Here is a 15,515-nt window from a genome sequence, read left to right as displayed (position 1 = left end):
CACCGGAAGTAGTAGCAGCGACGCGTTAAAGCTAGCTTGCACAGTGGAGTGCTGGTGGTTAAACTGTCTACTGATTAGGTGTATAACCTCAAAAACGTTTGATGTTTCAAGTACATTTAGCGACTGATCTGCTATAGACACGGTAAGAAGGAAAATGAACACAGGACAAAAATACAACTGCCGCAACCTGATTTTGAAGAAAGACATGACGCTAGGTAGCGTTAGCTTCCACATTAGCCGCACCGCTAGCTAAAGTTACGCTGCAGCAGCCAGTCTGAAATGACCCAAGCTACAATGTACCGTTTTGTGTTTTTTGAACCAGCACATAGCTGCGATTGCATTCACAAACGACTGTAATCAGAAATCAATTCAACCAAATGAGACTTTTTCTTGGCAGTAGTTTAAATCGCCGACTCCTGCCGCCAGCTGTCACTTCAGCCCGTTAGCTGCTTCCTCAGCGTGTGAAATAATGTTGACCTGTAGTTTTGTTGTTGGGTAGAATCCACATTTCATTTATTCAATTCAATTATTCCATTACAGTTCATTCACTAAAACATAATGGCGAAGTGTAAGCTTGGCTAAATGATATATACTCTTCCCCCTCTACTTTATGTGGAGAGTGTTTTACTATATCTTATTATTACTGGATATTTTGGAAGTGTCAGAAAAACGACCTACTGGACAATACACCATTATTCACCTTCATTTAGTTTTAACACAGCCTCATGTGTCAGTGTCTGTCTTCTGTTACAGTGATCAATGACGGCTTTGGTCAGCCATGGCTGTTGTGTCATGGAAGGAGATTTTACTTTTGACTGGACTGGTGGTGGGCTGTTACTGGAACAGTCTGTCCTGCGGCTTTGTGTTTGACGACGTGTCAGCGATCCTTGACAACAAGGACCTCCGTCCCTCGACCCCTCTACGCAACCTGTTCCTCAATGACTTCTGGGGAACGCCCATGGCTGAGGTACCTGTGCACCCATGACACAGCTTTGAGCTTTATTAGGTCACTTTGTGGTAGTATTACTGATAAAGCTTAGCACTTATGGTGTCACATATGATCTTAACACAATGCTTTAAATGCCTGTTAGTTGTAAAGTAAGTCTAAGAACTGAGCAGCTTGTGACTGTGTTGATGTAACTGTGCATCCCAATACAGGAGCGGAGCCATAAATCTTACCGACCCCTCACTGTACTTACATTTCGATTGAACTACCTCTTCAGTGAGCTGAGTGCAGGATCCTATCATCTGCTCAACGTTGCTTTTCACGCCATAGTGTGTGTGCTTTTTCTGCGAGTGTGCCGCTTGTTCCTGGACAAGAATTCCAGCTTGGTGGCAGCATTGCTGTTTGCTGTGCACCCCATCCACACCGAAGCCGTAAGTGTACATTAATGTTACTAACATTAGTGTTGCTTAAATCACTAGAAAACTTTAGACCTTTTAACTTGTGTTTGCGGGTTCCTGATTTTCTGCATAAACTGCTGATAAATTGTTATCTGATTTCATGACCCTACCATACACGCATAGGGCAACGATTGGTCAGAGTTATAACCAAACACAGTTTTTAAGTCATGAGTTTAGATGTTGCTACAGAACTAGAGAACTGCGGAGTGATGATGGAAAAAGGAACGTCAGCAGTGCTTAATAAGTGGTTGAGCTATAACCTCAAGCAAAGTCTCTCAAAGTGTATCTACATGCTGTATATGTCTTTGAACAGTGGAGCTCCGCTTCGCTCCAACATGCCCATCAGTTCTGTCTGCAGGTTTGGGCACCATAGTTAGACTTTGCCTCATGACGAGTGTTTCCGGACAGATGACTGTGTCTGTCTTTTCTACTGTATCAGTGTACATGGTTTCTAAAGCAACACTCCCTGTCAAGAATTGAGCTGTTCATCATAGACGTGCTCAGGACCAAGACGTTTAGTTAACTTAATCTGAAACCAGAAACCTTTCACTTATGGTTTATCATTCAATCTTGATCTTATTCTCTTCTATTCTATAGGGCCTGTCTAAAACGGCTCTTCCCAATCAGAACTTGTAATTCATCCTATTCATCACCGCTGAACTGATGACCAGACAGTCCCTGATCAGAGCAGAAGTTCATTCTGCTTCTTAGGGTGGTGTGCTACTGTTACACAGGATTCACCACTGCATCAGTGTCCCTCATGGTGTTCTCTAATCTATGCAGAGACTCTCAGACTTCTTGAATGGAAACAATTTGCCTCACAAATGAGCCCTTAGAATTAGTCCAGTAAATACCCTTCATGTTATCACCGTCTGGAATCTCTCTCTGAACGGATCATTTGTTTTTGAGTTATGTTCCAGGCACTGAAGCTCCCTTCATGATGTCTGCACACAAAGAGACCTTGTGTGTCCCCATGTCTTTCCCAGTGTGTTTAAATTATCATTTTTTTGAATGGTGACTTTTTATTTTTGTCCTATATCCATCTTTCTTCAAATACAAATTATTTCATGTACTCAACATCCGTATATTAAGGCTCTGAATTCGCATTACACTGTCAAAGCTCCCAAACTGAACTGACCTATAAATACACACAAAGCAGGATTTGTCTATGTCTGAGCTGAAAGGGACAAAATATTCTTTATTAAGCATTTGCTTAACCTTCAGTGCTCATTTCAAAAAGTAGAATATTGTAGTCTTAAAATGAAATCTTAAAAGCCAGTAATGCGCTCGCTACAGTATTTACAGTATTTACATCCTGCTGAAGTTCCCACAGCCACCAGGGAATACTGCTGCAATGAAAGGCCTGGCATGGTCAGTGCTTAAACAGGGTTAAAGTAACAAGCTCAAATCCACAGAATATTTACTTGCTGCCTGATGCATGAAGCATTAAGAGCAGCCAAACTGAATAGATGATCAGTGTTGCTTATGTCATAACGTTGAGGCTAGCCTGAGTAAACGGCATAAATTGATCTAGAATTAATAAAGACCATCATTAGTTTGTTAATACAGAAAGCAGCACAGCAACATACAACACATGGTCCTTGGTGTCTTTGGAGGGAAAATGCTCCCTGAATAGGAATTCAAACACACTATCAGATGAGCTAATTCAGTTATGTGACTATGCATAGATGTGTGTTTGTACAGCTTGACCTTTCTTCCATGTTCTAGTTAAATGTTTGCTTCTAGTTAGTTGTGTATGTCTTATCATTTCTGGAGGATATAGAACCTCAGATAAGGATTTTGTTTGTAAAATGGTTTAAAGAACCAGTTGTGGGTTCATATCTGCATTCATGGTTTGCCTGATCTCTGAGAACTCAGGTGTTCTAGGTGAAAAAGTTTCTTCCACACGAGGGCAGTCATCATTTACACAAATGACAGAGGATGCTGGCAGCGGGCCTGCTTTATGAAAACTCATCTGCTTGTCTTCCAACGACATACCTGGACAGACAAACTACCCGTTTTCACAGCAGCGTCTGAGGGCTTTAACGCATGAACTCCTATTCTAGACGGCCTGTAACGTTACTACAGATTTGTTTTGCAATTAAAAGTTAAATGTTGGTATCCTGCTGAACAGATTTAGCTAAATCTAACTGTCGTGACTGTTTATTATCAAGGTCACAGGAGTGGTTGGCCGAGCTGAACTCCTTTCTTCAATCTTCCTCTTGGCTGCTTTCCTGGCCTACACAAAGTCAACAGGGCCAGACCACTCTATTGGTAAGTCTAACGTATCTGTACTGTGTCTCACATTATGGGAAAGCCTCCACACTCAACAAGGAAGCTATCCTTCAGGTCTTCAAGATAATGTTAAAGCTTTTCTGTCCTCCCTCTACTTTGGAATTCTTTACTTTATTGAAATGGAAAGTCATAGATTTAATATAATTTTCCTAATGATAAATATGTCTGCTGTCTTTACTTTATAGATGTGAACGCAGACACACATGCTTTTTAGCTAGTTTTCACATACATTGGCTAAGTCAGATGATGGGGCAGGGACAAGGCAAGCTGTCATCTTACATTCAAACACATAATAGATGACTATTATGTGTACTATTAACAGTGTCTTGTGATGAACAACATCCACCCCACTAACAAGAGCAAACAGAGGAAGTGATGCCTGACTCAGTCTAGTAACGAATATTCATTGAGTGATTAATGACAATGTGATTAATGGCGTTTGCATATAATTCCCGACTATGGTACCATGAGGTTGGCGTAAATGGATAAAAGGGGTCACCGATAAGGCTCCATTTTTTTACTGTATAATTTGGAACAAGTTTAAAGTACAGCTGTGGTTTACATTTCTGTATTTTTCAGTTTGGGCTCCCATCGCTTTGACAGTGGTTCTAGTGGCTGCAGCAACGCTCTGTAAGGAGCAGGGAATCACTGTCGTTGGCATCTGCTGTGTCTATGAAGTGTTTGTTGCACAAGGGGTGAGTCTTTAATCACGCCAGAGTGTAAGGTATTAATACAGTTGAAACGTGACAGTGCTTGAGCCTTTTACACGTATGTTGATTTCAGTTTACCTTGCCTATGTTACTGGACACTTTACGGCAAGTACTGCTGGGAAAAGATGGATTCCCCTACGCAGTCCTGCAAACGCTTCTGAAGCTCATAGTCCTTATCATCAGCACCCTGCTGCTTGTCATCATCAGGGTCCAAGTCATCCAATCCCAGCTTCCTGTCTTCACAAGGTACCATTTTCTAACCAGTGCTGCTCGGACAGGTTCTCCATGTAGTGAGGTGTTAGATTACTATAAAAAATGTCATGTTCAGTGTTTTCAAAGCTCCCACTCAAGTAAAACTAGAAAGACTGGGCTGAACCATGGCTCAGAAATCAAAGTCTGAGCTATGGCTGAAACGATTCTGAGGTAAAGTTAAGTCAAAGCCTCAGGGTCTCAGCAGAGAGAATCCAGACCACAGAGCCTGACACAAGCCAGATAATGCTCACATCGCTCTGGTTGGACTGGAGGACTGCACTGACTCCTGCTCCTCCACGCTTTTCTGCATCTTGCTGAGCTAGTTGAGTTACACTAAAACGGTCTGCAGTTTAAGCCGTGAACATGTATATTCTATTCTCTGCAGTAAATATACTACTATGCTACTGTAGAATGGTCTAGTTATGCAGCAGTTATGGATTATCTGCAGTTTGCTTCAAGACAACACATTGGTGTGGATGACGCTGTCTTGATATGTATCATTGTTTTGTCTCCTTGAAACACTGCAAGAAGCTGCAAGTTTTGTGGCTTAGAGCCTGCTGAGATTGTAGAAGGATAGATTATACTGAATGCTACATCCCACCAACCCACACCTCGACATCAATGGGAGGTTTCTCCTTCATTCATGTAGTCTAAACTATTTTAACATTATCTGCACATGCCCACATAAACCTTATGGTATTTGACTGAAGATAAAATTCCATACAATTAACTTAGACGTGCTAATCCTCTAGGTATAATCCTTACGCTGGCTCCAGATTGTCTGAGTGAATTTCCATCTTCGAGCCAAAACAATATGTATTTATGTATATTTAGATTCATGTGCCTTTTAAGCCACAACATTACTTTGACTCCAAAAGAATTAATCAATCTTATTCTATACTGGATCAGAGCCTTTACTGGGTTATTGTGGATTTCTTTTGCCGTTGTTAGTGCTACTTCATTTACACACTCAAACGTTAGTCACTGATTTCCAATTAACATTTGCATTTCATTATTAAATGACATTTACAGTTCAACAAGACAAAAACCTAAATAGCAGGTCCTGTTGTATTCAACCATGGAAGAACCGTGTCTTATTAGCTCTACTGTCTTGTCACCACTGAGATTTCATCTTTCACTGCTGATGCTGAGATTATGGCATCTTTAGCCCACTAATAATTAGACCGTCTCCTGAAACATTTCAATTCAATATGGTTCTTTATCAGCTTTACTGCTCTACTTTTTCCTTTATTGCACTGTTTGAACATGGTACAGCGGCTCCACTATAGCATATAGCACAAGGTCAGAGTATGTAAGTAGAGATGTCCTCTCGCTGCTCCAACCATCCTCCACCTGTGTTCTTTCAGGTTTGACAACCCTGCAGCAGTCAGCCCCACTCCCATCAGACAGATGACCTTCAACTACCTGCTTCCTGTAAACGCATGGCTTCTGCTCTACCCCTCTGAACTGTGCTGTGACTGGACTATGGGCACCATTCCTCTGGTGGAATCACTCCTAGACCAGCGAAACCTGGCCACACTGGCTTTCTACACTCTTTTGGGCCTGCTAACCTACCACAGCCTGCGTTACAGACACCGCTCTGCCAAGACCATCATCATGGTGAGAGGAGGGTTAGTCAGATTAGACTATTGGGGGAATTTATGAACATTGCTCCGCTCTCCATCCTAAATCCTGAGGTGCGATGTTAAAACTACCCATGTCAGTTTTATTATCATAAAATTATCTCATTGCTTTCAAAATATCTGAAACCTATAACCACAACCTAGTTATAGCTTCAAGTGTCTCTGCAATCAGGTGATACCAAAACTCAAACAGAACTTTAATCTTAATCAGAACTGTAAAGCACAAGTGAATTAAATTGGCAAAGGAGGAATTAATAGGCAATACTGGTCGGCAAGAAAATAGCTTGAGCCTCACTCACTGTGGCACACAAACAACCCAGAGACCAATGTCCCCCGCACTTAAAGGTCAGTAAACTTCCTTCTAGTATTGTTCCAAACTTAGTTTTAGCAAAGGGGACCATAAATCAACAAGAAACTGAATTATGACCTTTTGCAGTGTTTATTCTTTTTACTCATTTTAGAATATATTGCATAACAAAATCGTACAATATTAACCTACTCAGCATCAATAAAAGGCTTCCTGCTCTCAGACTAATTTAAATAGTCCTATACTCTCGGACGTTGTACGGGCGTTTCTGACGTGCTTGTGTTTATGAATCCTACACAGCGCAGTCAACCTAGTCACTGACCTTTAGTCGTAGAAGGTCAGATCATTGTTTTCCTTTTATTGAAGCACATGCTCAGACGACACATGATGAGACTTGTTCAAGTAAAGAAATTGCCGTCATTGTTTACTTGTTATAAATGTGTGCCTCAGGTTTCCAGCAGGACATTGCTGACTAAGCAACATTAAGCTGCTCAAAGTATCACATCTCTCGGCATCAGCTTCTTTCACACACGCTGACGCTGATAAATGACAGCATTTTTTTTTTATTCCTACATATTTGTTTCACATTTAAGCCAGATCGAGTGCACTGAAATCTAGATGTGTGTGTCTGTGCGATGCAGATGGATTCAAGGTGAGCGGTAACGTCTGTCTCTCTCCTTCAGGGCCTGTCTTTGATAGTTCTTCCTTTTATTCCTGCATCCAATCTCTTCTTCCCCGTGGGCTTTGTCGTAGCAGAGAGGGTCCTTTATGTGCCCAGTATGGGCTTCTGTGTCCTTGTCGCACATGGATTCAAGATCATCTCGCATAAAGTGTGAGTGTGTGTCTTTATTAAGGAAATGTTTTACATTTCTATTGCTTTTTATTATATTAATGTAATTTTTTTCCTATTTAGACATTTGAAAAAAATCTTGTGGCTGATGATCGCAGTGCTTTTAACTACACATGCAGTGAAAACCTTCAACAGAAACTGGGACTGGGAGTCAGAATATACCCTGTTTACATCTGCCTTGAAGGTACGATGAAAAGACAAATAAGATGGCGTTAGCAGAATGTTTTGGCCCCAATACAACACTACAACACAATGACTGATGTCATTTCTAAATCTTAATAATTGGCTTAATCTTCTGGAAAACCAAACCATCTATTGGCATGTTTTTGAAATGTCTGTCCACCTCAGGTCAACAAGAACAACGCCAAGCTGTGGAATAACGTGGGCCATGCCCTGGAGAACCAACACAATTATTTAAGGGCGCTGCAGTACTTTCTGCAGGCCACACGCGTCCAGCCAGGTACAATGCAGACCTTCTAAATGACCACAGGATTTTGACTGCGATTGTGTGCTGGTGTGAAGGTTTTATTGTTTCCTAAAGGAAGCGTCTGGGTTTGTCCTGTCAGGAAAGAGTAGAACCAAAGCAGACTTGTTTACTGACAGTGACAGCTGTGAATCCACTACATGAAAGGATAAGAACAACTTTGAACATTTCTGGCAGTGAGGGTTTGATGCTAAGTCAGACTGATGTATATAAGTGATTACACCCATGAAACAGCTTAATAAAGCTCATGTTTATTGTTCATCACTGATCAATTCCAGTGGTTGGCTGTATTTTTTTTAGTCTGACAGACACGAAAAACCACAAGAAACTAAACCACTAAAAAAATGTAAGAACTAAACTAAACTAACTGCTGCAAAACGGAGCTTTTAGGAGAAGTTCTGTGGTCGTAAAATTTAAAGAGTGACTCTTCGCACAGAGATGGTGATGTGACTGAGAACTAGCAAATCTCCCAGGACTTCTAATTCCATTAAACATTCGTATGATTTTGTTTGTTTTCGGTCTTTGGCTCCAGAGACCTCTTAACAGAAATGAGATGAATCTGTTTATTGTACTCCATAGCTAATGGTTTCCTTCCCCCACACAAACCTATGAACCTACATCACAGCATTTGTAGTCAGACTCCCTGGAGGTTTGATGTTGTGTCATAACTTAGATTTTTGTAAGGAAACGTCTAATCAGCTGAGACATTTACACTTTTCCCTGCTTTCACCACCCAAGAGTGTTTTCCCAAGATTAACTCTAAAAACCTAAACCTTGAGTAGAAGTGAGGTGAACACACAACACGTTTTTCTGTTGCCATTTTTGCAGATGACATCGGTGCTCACATGAACGTCGGAAGAACCTACAAGAACTTGAACAAATCCAAAGAGGCTGAAGATGCTTACTTGGTTGCCAAATCTCTCATGCCACAGGTATCGCATGTGACACAAACTGAGACTTTATTCATGCTTTGCTTGGGCAGAGCCTCGCCTCTGGGGGGCTCATCGGCTCTCTCTGTCTGTGCTTCCTCCTGTGCATCTGTAGTTCATGCTGTGGCTCTAGCACCAGCTCTATTAGTTGTATAACCACATTCTGTCATATTCATGCTTGTCATTTTTTATGTAGCTTCTCCCCTCACTTCCTCATTGTTCAATAGTTTTGTAAGTCATGACCATTATCTTAAACTTGGGAAACTGCCACCTACCACACTGCACTTCATTCACCTTTGTACCAGTTTGTACTCATACCTCACACACACTCACGTAGAAAAGATGTCAAAATGATTTAAGTTGCTTCATTAAACATGTTCCCTTCCTTTCTATTTCATTAGGTTATCCCTGGTAAGAAGTATGCAACGCGTGTGGCTCCAAACCACCTGAATGTTTACATAAATCTGGCTAATCTAATCCGGGCCAATGAATCACGTCTAGAAGAGGCCGATCAGCTCTACAGACAAGCAATCAGCATGAGACCAGATTTCAAACAGGCCTACATCAGCAGGCAGGTTTAATTTATCGCTGTGGGTGTGTCATGTCACATATACAGTAAGATAAGTCCAAGGTATGAATGTCTTGATATAAGGATGACGCATGACAAGCGGAGTGCGGAAACATGAGTCTATTAATCATTGATTCTGATAGCGGTAGTTGGAGCTTTTCCATTGAACCAATATGGTCAAAGGTTCCCTCTCATTTCTTATAATACTATGTCTTGTGTCTTTCTGTTGAATTTTGTTTCCTTGTAACCAGATCTCAGCTTTAGTTTGTCTTCATATGGTTTCAAATTCATTTTAGTATTTTGGGTAAATAAACTTTGCTGACTTTGACTATATTACAAGGGTAAGTAAAAATGATCGGACTTGTTCTGCTCATTCACAGATTTATATCTGACTTTTCTTTGCCTCAGGGGGGAACTGCTGCTGAAGATGAACAAGCCCACAGAGGCCCGTGACGCCTACCTCCGGGCCCTGGAGCTCGACCGCAGCAACGCCGACCTGTGGTACAACCTGGCCATCGTCAACATCGAGATGAAGGATCCTTCAGAGGCACTGAAGAACTTCAACCATGCCCTGGAGCTCAACCCACGGCACAAGCTGGCTCTCTTCAACTCAGCACTTCTCATGCAGGAATCTGGTGAGTGAGGTCTGCAATGAGGAAGTGACTCTGATTTGCTGTGAAATGACAGACTCGTCTCGCTAATGGAAAGCGTTGTTTGGCTCTTCAAGGGTGTTTGATGCCAGTTGGTTTGAACAAAGAAAATAACCCCATATTATCTTTAGGGTGTAACCAGCTTTGTAAGAATTTGTCCTTATGTTCCAAGGAGGACTGCATGCATGAGCGTCGCTGACGGCCAAGTTTCTGTCAAGTCAAGCTTCAGCGATTCTATGAGGCTGAAAATATTTAATTAGCACTTCTATTTGCTGGAGATTAGGCAGGTTTATGTTAGCTTTTCCACCCATGTTTGTTTGCTTTGTAAGTCCCACCACGGGGTTCATGCACTGTCTTAGTGGTGAATTCCTGCTGCAGGTGAAGCCAAGTGCAAGGAGCAGGTGATCCATCCCATTAATCTAAGTACAACTATGATCTCACTACAGATGTAAAGGCTTTTTCTTTCTGACTCCATCAACTAAGTGGTTTTCAAACGTGTTAGAAGTGACACATTAATAACCAGCGAAAACACTGGATGATGTTGCACAACATGCTTCGTGTTTGCTAACATCATGGAGATCCTCATCTTGTTTGAACAGGTCCGTCACATGCTTTACACACTGCTGTTCTGAACATAAACCACAAAACCCAAAGTCATCTCTGGTTGTTCAGAAACAGGCTCCTGTTCCTGCTGTCATAGACCCCGTGCTGCAGCAGGGGCCCAGGTGCAGACGGACGTGGGCAGAGCTCCAAACATGCCACAAGTGATTTCCCTCTCATGCCATGCGTTCCCACCTCAGGTTGTGCCGAATGTCCGTACGGTTCTAAATCACCCCAGCTGTCGCTCGTAGTTATGGTGTTGGGTCTACCAACGTAGAAGCAGCCTCCCAACAACAGCCGGAGCACGTGTGTGCCAATAGACTCACCACAAGTTGTGTGAGCCACAAGCATGTTTGATATGGTCTCTATAGGAACATGCTCAGCCGCTCTCCTACCCTGTGTGGCAGGTGGCGTATAATTGGATATCTGTGGATGGTTAGATACTAAAACTGTTTGTGCTTTCCGTGACAGGAGAACCAAAGTTCTGGCCTGAGGCCAACCGTCGTTTCCTTGTTTACGTGGAGGAGGAACCTCAGGATGCCAACGGCTACTTCAACCTGGGCATGCTGGCGATGGACGCCAATGAAAACGCGGCAGCTGAGCGCTGGATGCGGAAGGCCATCGGTCTGCAGGCCGGGTTCCGCAGCGCCCTCTTCAACCTGGCTCTGCTTTACTCGCAGTCCAAGCGAGAGACGGATGCGCTGCCGGTGTTGGACGAGCTGCTGCTGCACCACCCAGAGCACATCAAGGGCCTCATCCTGAAGGGCGACATCCTCATGAACCACAAGAAAGACACGCGTGGCGCTAAGAGCTGCTTTGAGCGCATCCTGAGCATGGACCCCACAAATGTTCAGGGCAAGCACAACCTGTGCGTGGTCTACTTTGAGGAACGCGACCTGCCACAGGCCGAGCGCTGCCTGGTGGAAACGCTGGCGCTGGCGCCGAACGAGGAGTACGTGCGCCGCCACCTGAGTATCGTACGAAGCAAAATGGCTGCAATGAGCGCAGCGGGCCAGCCGCTTACAACGGCGGAGGGAGCCACCGTGGCAGCTAAGGAAAAGCCGGAGGGCGTGAAGGAGTGGGTGGGGGTGGACGAGAGTGGCGAGCGTGAAAAGGAAGGGAGCGCTGATGCTGTCGGAAAGGGGGCTGGGGATGAGAAGAATGCGCGGAAATCCTCTGCAGAAAGCCTTGGAGGGGTGGGCGTGCACCCGGCCCAGCCTCTGGACAGCAGCCAGCCTGACAAGCGGACTAAGGGTAAGTCCACTAAGGAGATTAAGGAAATCGAGAAGAAAAGGGCCGCGGCCCTGAAGAGACTGGAGGAGATCGAGCACATATTAACTGGTGATTGACATGGCTGTGAGTTTTAGCTGGACTACTTTTCTAGAGCTCTTTGATGCTCCATGAGATGAGACGGCATTTCCCCCATTATCAACGTGTATTCTTATAAATTACCATTTATTTCTGAGTTAACCACATTTATAGGCTGCTCTAACACTAATCAAGTAAAGAAGGGACCTCTGCACATGAAACTGTAATAATAAGCACAAATACCAATTTGGGATGATGTATGTAGAGCCTGTGGCAGATGTGTGTGTGTGTGTGTGTGCGTGTGTGTGTGTTAACTTAAATGTGATTTCACATATCGTAGCCCAGTAGGTATAAATATTTGCTTTGTTTTTCCATGTGTGGTTATTGTTTATCACTGGATTTGTTCCCTCTCTAAGATGTGACTCACTCCTGTGCGTTATTGTTGTTAAAAACAGAATGATTGTACGACGGACAATTAAAGGAAATGACGTGTTCCCCAGAGTTCCTCAAGGCAGAATCATATCTGCAGAGCCTCAAAATAGCCCATGAAAACCACCGAGGCAGCAGCGTCCGGAAAGCTCTATTGATCTGCATCATCAGCCTCCAGGAGCACAGCTGACCTCACCCAAAATCTCACTGTGATCCATCTGAAGACTGTTATCGCATTCCCTTTGTCACATGGCTCCATCACAGCCTCATTACAGATGAATGTCTCCCTCGCTTCTCTTGGTCGCCGTGTGTTTCATGGTCACAGGGACACGCACTCATCCTCACGTCATCACGTGTTCTTTATTTTGCAAAGTTCCTTTCACAGTTCATTTGCAGAGAACAGACGTCCCCCTTCATTCGGCTCCACAGACATAATGTTATTTTAGTCTACTGCCACTCAAATATCAGCGTGTTCCACATTTCCAAGTCTCTTCATCATTTACAGCTATGATCACTCTCAAGCAATTATCCTCCAACATTCAACACGAGCTACAAACAGCAGCAGATTAAACCCTGATGCACAAGCATCGCTGCCTGTGTGTTATAAAACCACATTTATCCTGTGAGCTGGTCATCGGAAAACACTTAGGGTCCTCGAGGAATGCGATGACCATGGCTCTGACGCAGGTCAGATGTGGTGAATTCATTAGGAGGAGCTTTTCAGAGCTGCTACAGCTCGTGTTGGCGTCTTTACACAGTAACGATGGTTCTGCTGACCTGGGAGCAGCCGGTGGTACGTTGGAGCCTTGCTATGCATTGACCCCGTTTAGCCCTGAATCTTACGTACGAGCATAAACCGTGTATTTGTATCCAGTATTATTTATTATTTTTATATGCACTGCAAATGCTCTGGATGTTCTTGATGATGCTTTAATCTCACGATAACTAATTTTTGTCTTAGATTTTCTGTCTGTTGTCAAACCTGTCATGGATCATTTCACTCGGCCCAATGCTGATCCCTGCCAGTGTTAAACATGTGACGTATTTAATCAGCCGTAGGAAGCGTCCGTTCTGCTGAGTGATTTAGTTTTTATTATTTTAAATGCAATATCCTTTGGTGGTGGAGGTTGATAAATAAAGTGGGTCGACTCCTCACTCTTTGCTGTGTCTGTCGCTGAAGCCGATGTTCCAGTTGAGCCAGTGTAGATTTCCATGTCGAGCCGTCTATTGTAACAAATGTGATATCCCAAATTGAGCTCTAAATTGAAATCCAATGTACCAAAAGTATGCTATCATGAGTCAGCGCAATTAGATTTCCAGTCTAATGTCGTTTACGTGACAGGTGCCCTGCGCAGAGTCTGAGCATCCGTTCAGAAGCCGCTGCATGTGTCATGAGTGGTGATACAGTAACTAGGGCGGTTTAGAGGTGGAGCAACACGTCTACATCTACTATTGGACTTAAATCTGAGGGAATTAATATGCAAATGAACCCTGAGTGACACCTTGTCAACACTCATGTCCACAGCCTAATCTGTGAGCCGCTGAGCTGTCAATCACAACGCACCCATCGGCCTCTGAAACGCTGTCGGCCTGAAGCCAGACTCCAGAGCACAGCTTCCACAGAGCCGCTTCGAACCAGTTGGTGGATTTACATATTGATTGATTTATAAATCCTTAGCACGGCCATAAAATGAGTTGATTTACCTCTAACCACAAACCAGCTTCAGTCACGTCTTGCTGTTTTGTTACATGCCGCACCCTTTCAGCTGTATACGAATTATCCACAAGTATCTTATCTACGGAAGCATCCAGGGGTTTTGCAGTGAAACCTCTTGTGCTCTCTGTCCGGATGAGCCGGATCCATGCAGGTATTTGTGTGCGTTACACAAATCACAATCATATTTGCTTTTATGAGGGCGACTGAAGGTATGCGAGCCTGCGGGACCCAGAGCCGCCAGAGGCAACTTCTCCATCATCCGACAATCAGCCTTTCAGCCCCTGCTTCTCTTCAGGGGATGTGACACTAAAAAGCATGTGAATGCCTGTAATACAGCGCTAAAGGAAAATCAACGACCGTGAACAATTTGTCTGTGGTCTGTGTGTTTAACTTTAGGTTTCAGGAGTAGCTTGGAGGAACCAGACGTGTGACTTTAGAATCATTCAGCTAAATGGCAGCGCGCTGAGCGGAGACGTGCAGTGGGACTGTTCTCGCTGGCTGCTGCTGCTGTGGAACTGCTTCCTGTGCTGCCCTGCTCTAAGATTAAATCTGCGGTTGAGACTCTCAAATATCAAAGTGTGAACTGATTGCAGATTTAGTGAAAAACCAAAAACATGCAGAGTTTATCTGCTTTTTATGAACTGGTTACATGTTTTCCTGAGATGTTATCTGCAGAAGGAGGCTGTGGGACTGTGTGCGTGCCTGTCTAACGCGAGCAAACAAAGAAACCTGCTGACATGTGACGTGAGTCACTTAATGCATGCGAGTTGAGGAAAACTTAAACAGGAGAAACTTTAATGGCTTGTGACCAGAGCTGGAGGTCCAGGCAGCTCCAGTGAGCATGAATCAGATTAAAATAAGTGGCAGCCGTGGGAGGTCAGTCACAGCGCGGCCTGTGATTGACAGGAGAGAGACGCTAAAGCAACCGAACCGGACGCGTTGAGCTGAACGGTGATGAAGGACGAGTTGAAAGCTGCACGAATGAGGTGCTGACGTCACCATGTTCTCACAAGCAAAAAACAAAACCATTACAGCTCTCGTCCACATGAGAAACAACAACACACTGTAATCAATCATGTGAAATGGAACGTTGTGCAATCGAATTCAAATGAATCTCAGGCCTTTCTTCTGGCGGCGGTTGGAGCGCGGCGCTGCGTCCGACCCGGCAGGAATGAGCCGGATGGGTCACGCCCATGAAGCAGGGGTTCCACGGCGAGGACACAGATCAAGATAATTACAGGACGGCGTGAAAGTAAAGAATGTGACCTCACGCAGAGAGGCCGACGAGCGATGAGCCGCCGCCTGCGTCATCCTCTCATCACCAACCCGGGTGCGATCCACCTGCAGACCCCCCCACCCCCCCACCCCC

The 15,515-nt window shown here is 43.9% G+C and overlaps 1 protein-coding gene across 1 annotated transcript; it reads left to right on the top strand.

Moving 5' to 3' along the window:
- Positions 1-13,584, top strand: tmtc3 (transmembrane O-mannosyltransferase targeting cadherins 3). Its single transcript, XM_029154069.3, has 14 exons — positions 1-142; positions 754-967; positions 1,159-1,377; positions 3,579-3,678; positions 4,279-4,394; positions 4,483-4,655; positions 6,029-6,281; positions 7,295-7,443; positions 7,525-7,645; positions 7,810-7,921; positions 8,774-8,877; positions 9,276-9,445; positions 9,851-10,077; positions 11,164-13,584. Exons 2-14 carry the CDS (start codon positions 779-781, stop codon positions 12,039-12,041), a joined length of 2,811 nt encoding a protein of 936 aa, XP_029009902.1. The 5' UTR covers positions 1-142; positions 754-778; the 3' UTR covers positions 12,042-13,584.
- Positions 13,585-15,515: the final 1,931 nt, after the last annotated feature.

Source organism: Betta splendens, chromosome 6 (assembly GCF_900634795.4).
Source record: "Betta splendens chromosome 6, fBetSpl5.4, whole genome shotgun sequence".
NCBI lineage: Eukaryota > Metazoa > Chordata > Actinopteri > Anabantiformes > Osphronemidae > Betta > Betta splendens.
The sequence above is the reverse complement of the archived record's forward strand: the minus strand, read 5'-3'. Positions and strand labels throughout refer to the sequence as shown.

Excerpts from the sequence above, each read along its gene's own strand:
- tmtc3 (XM_029154069.3), top strand. The coding sequence starts at position 779 with ATGGCTGTTGTGTCATGGAAGGAGATTTTACTTTTGACTGGACTGGTG. Across the intron at positions 968-1,158 it reads GGGGAACGCCCATGGCTGAG|GAGCGGAGCCATAAATCTTA; the intron begins GTACCTGTGCAC and ends ATCCCAATACAG. Across the intron at positions 3,679-4,278 it reads AGGGCCAGACCACTCTATTG|TTTGGGCTCCCATCGCTTTG; the intron begins GTAAGTCTAACG and ends TGTATTTTTCAG.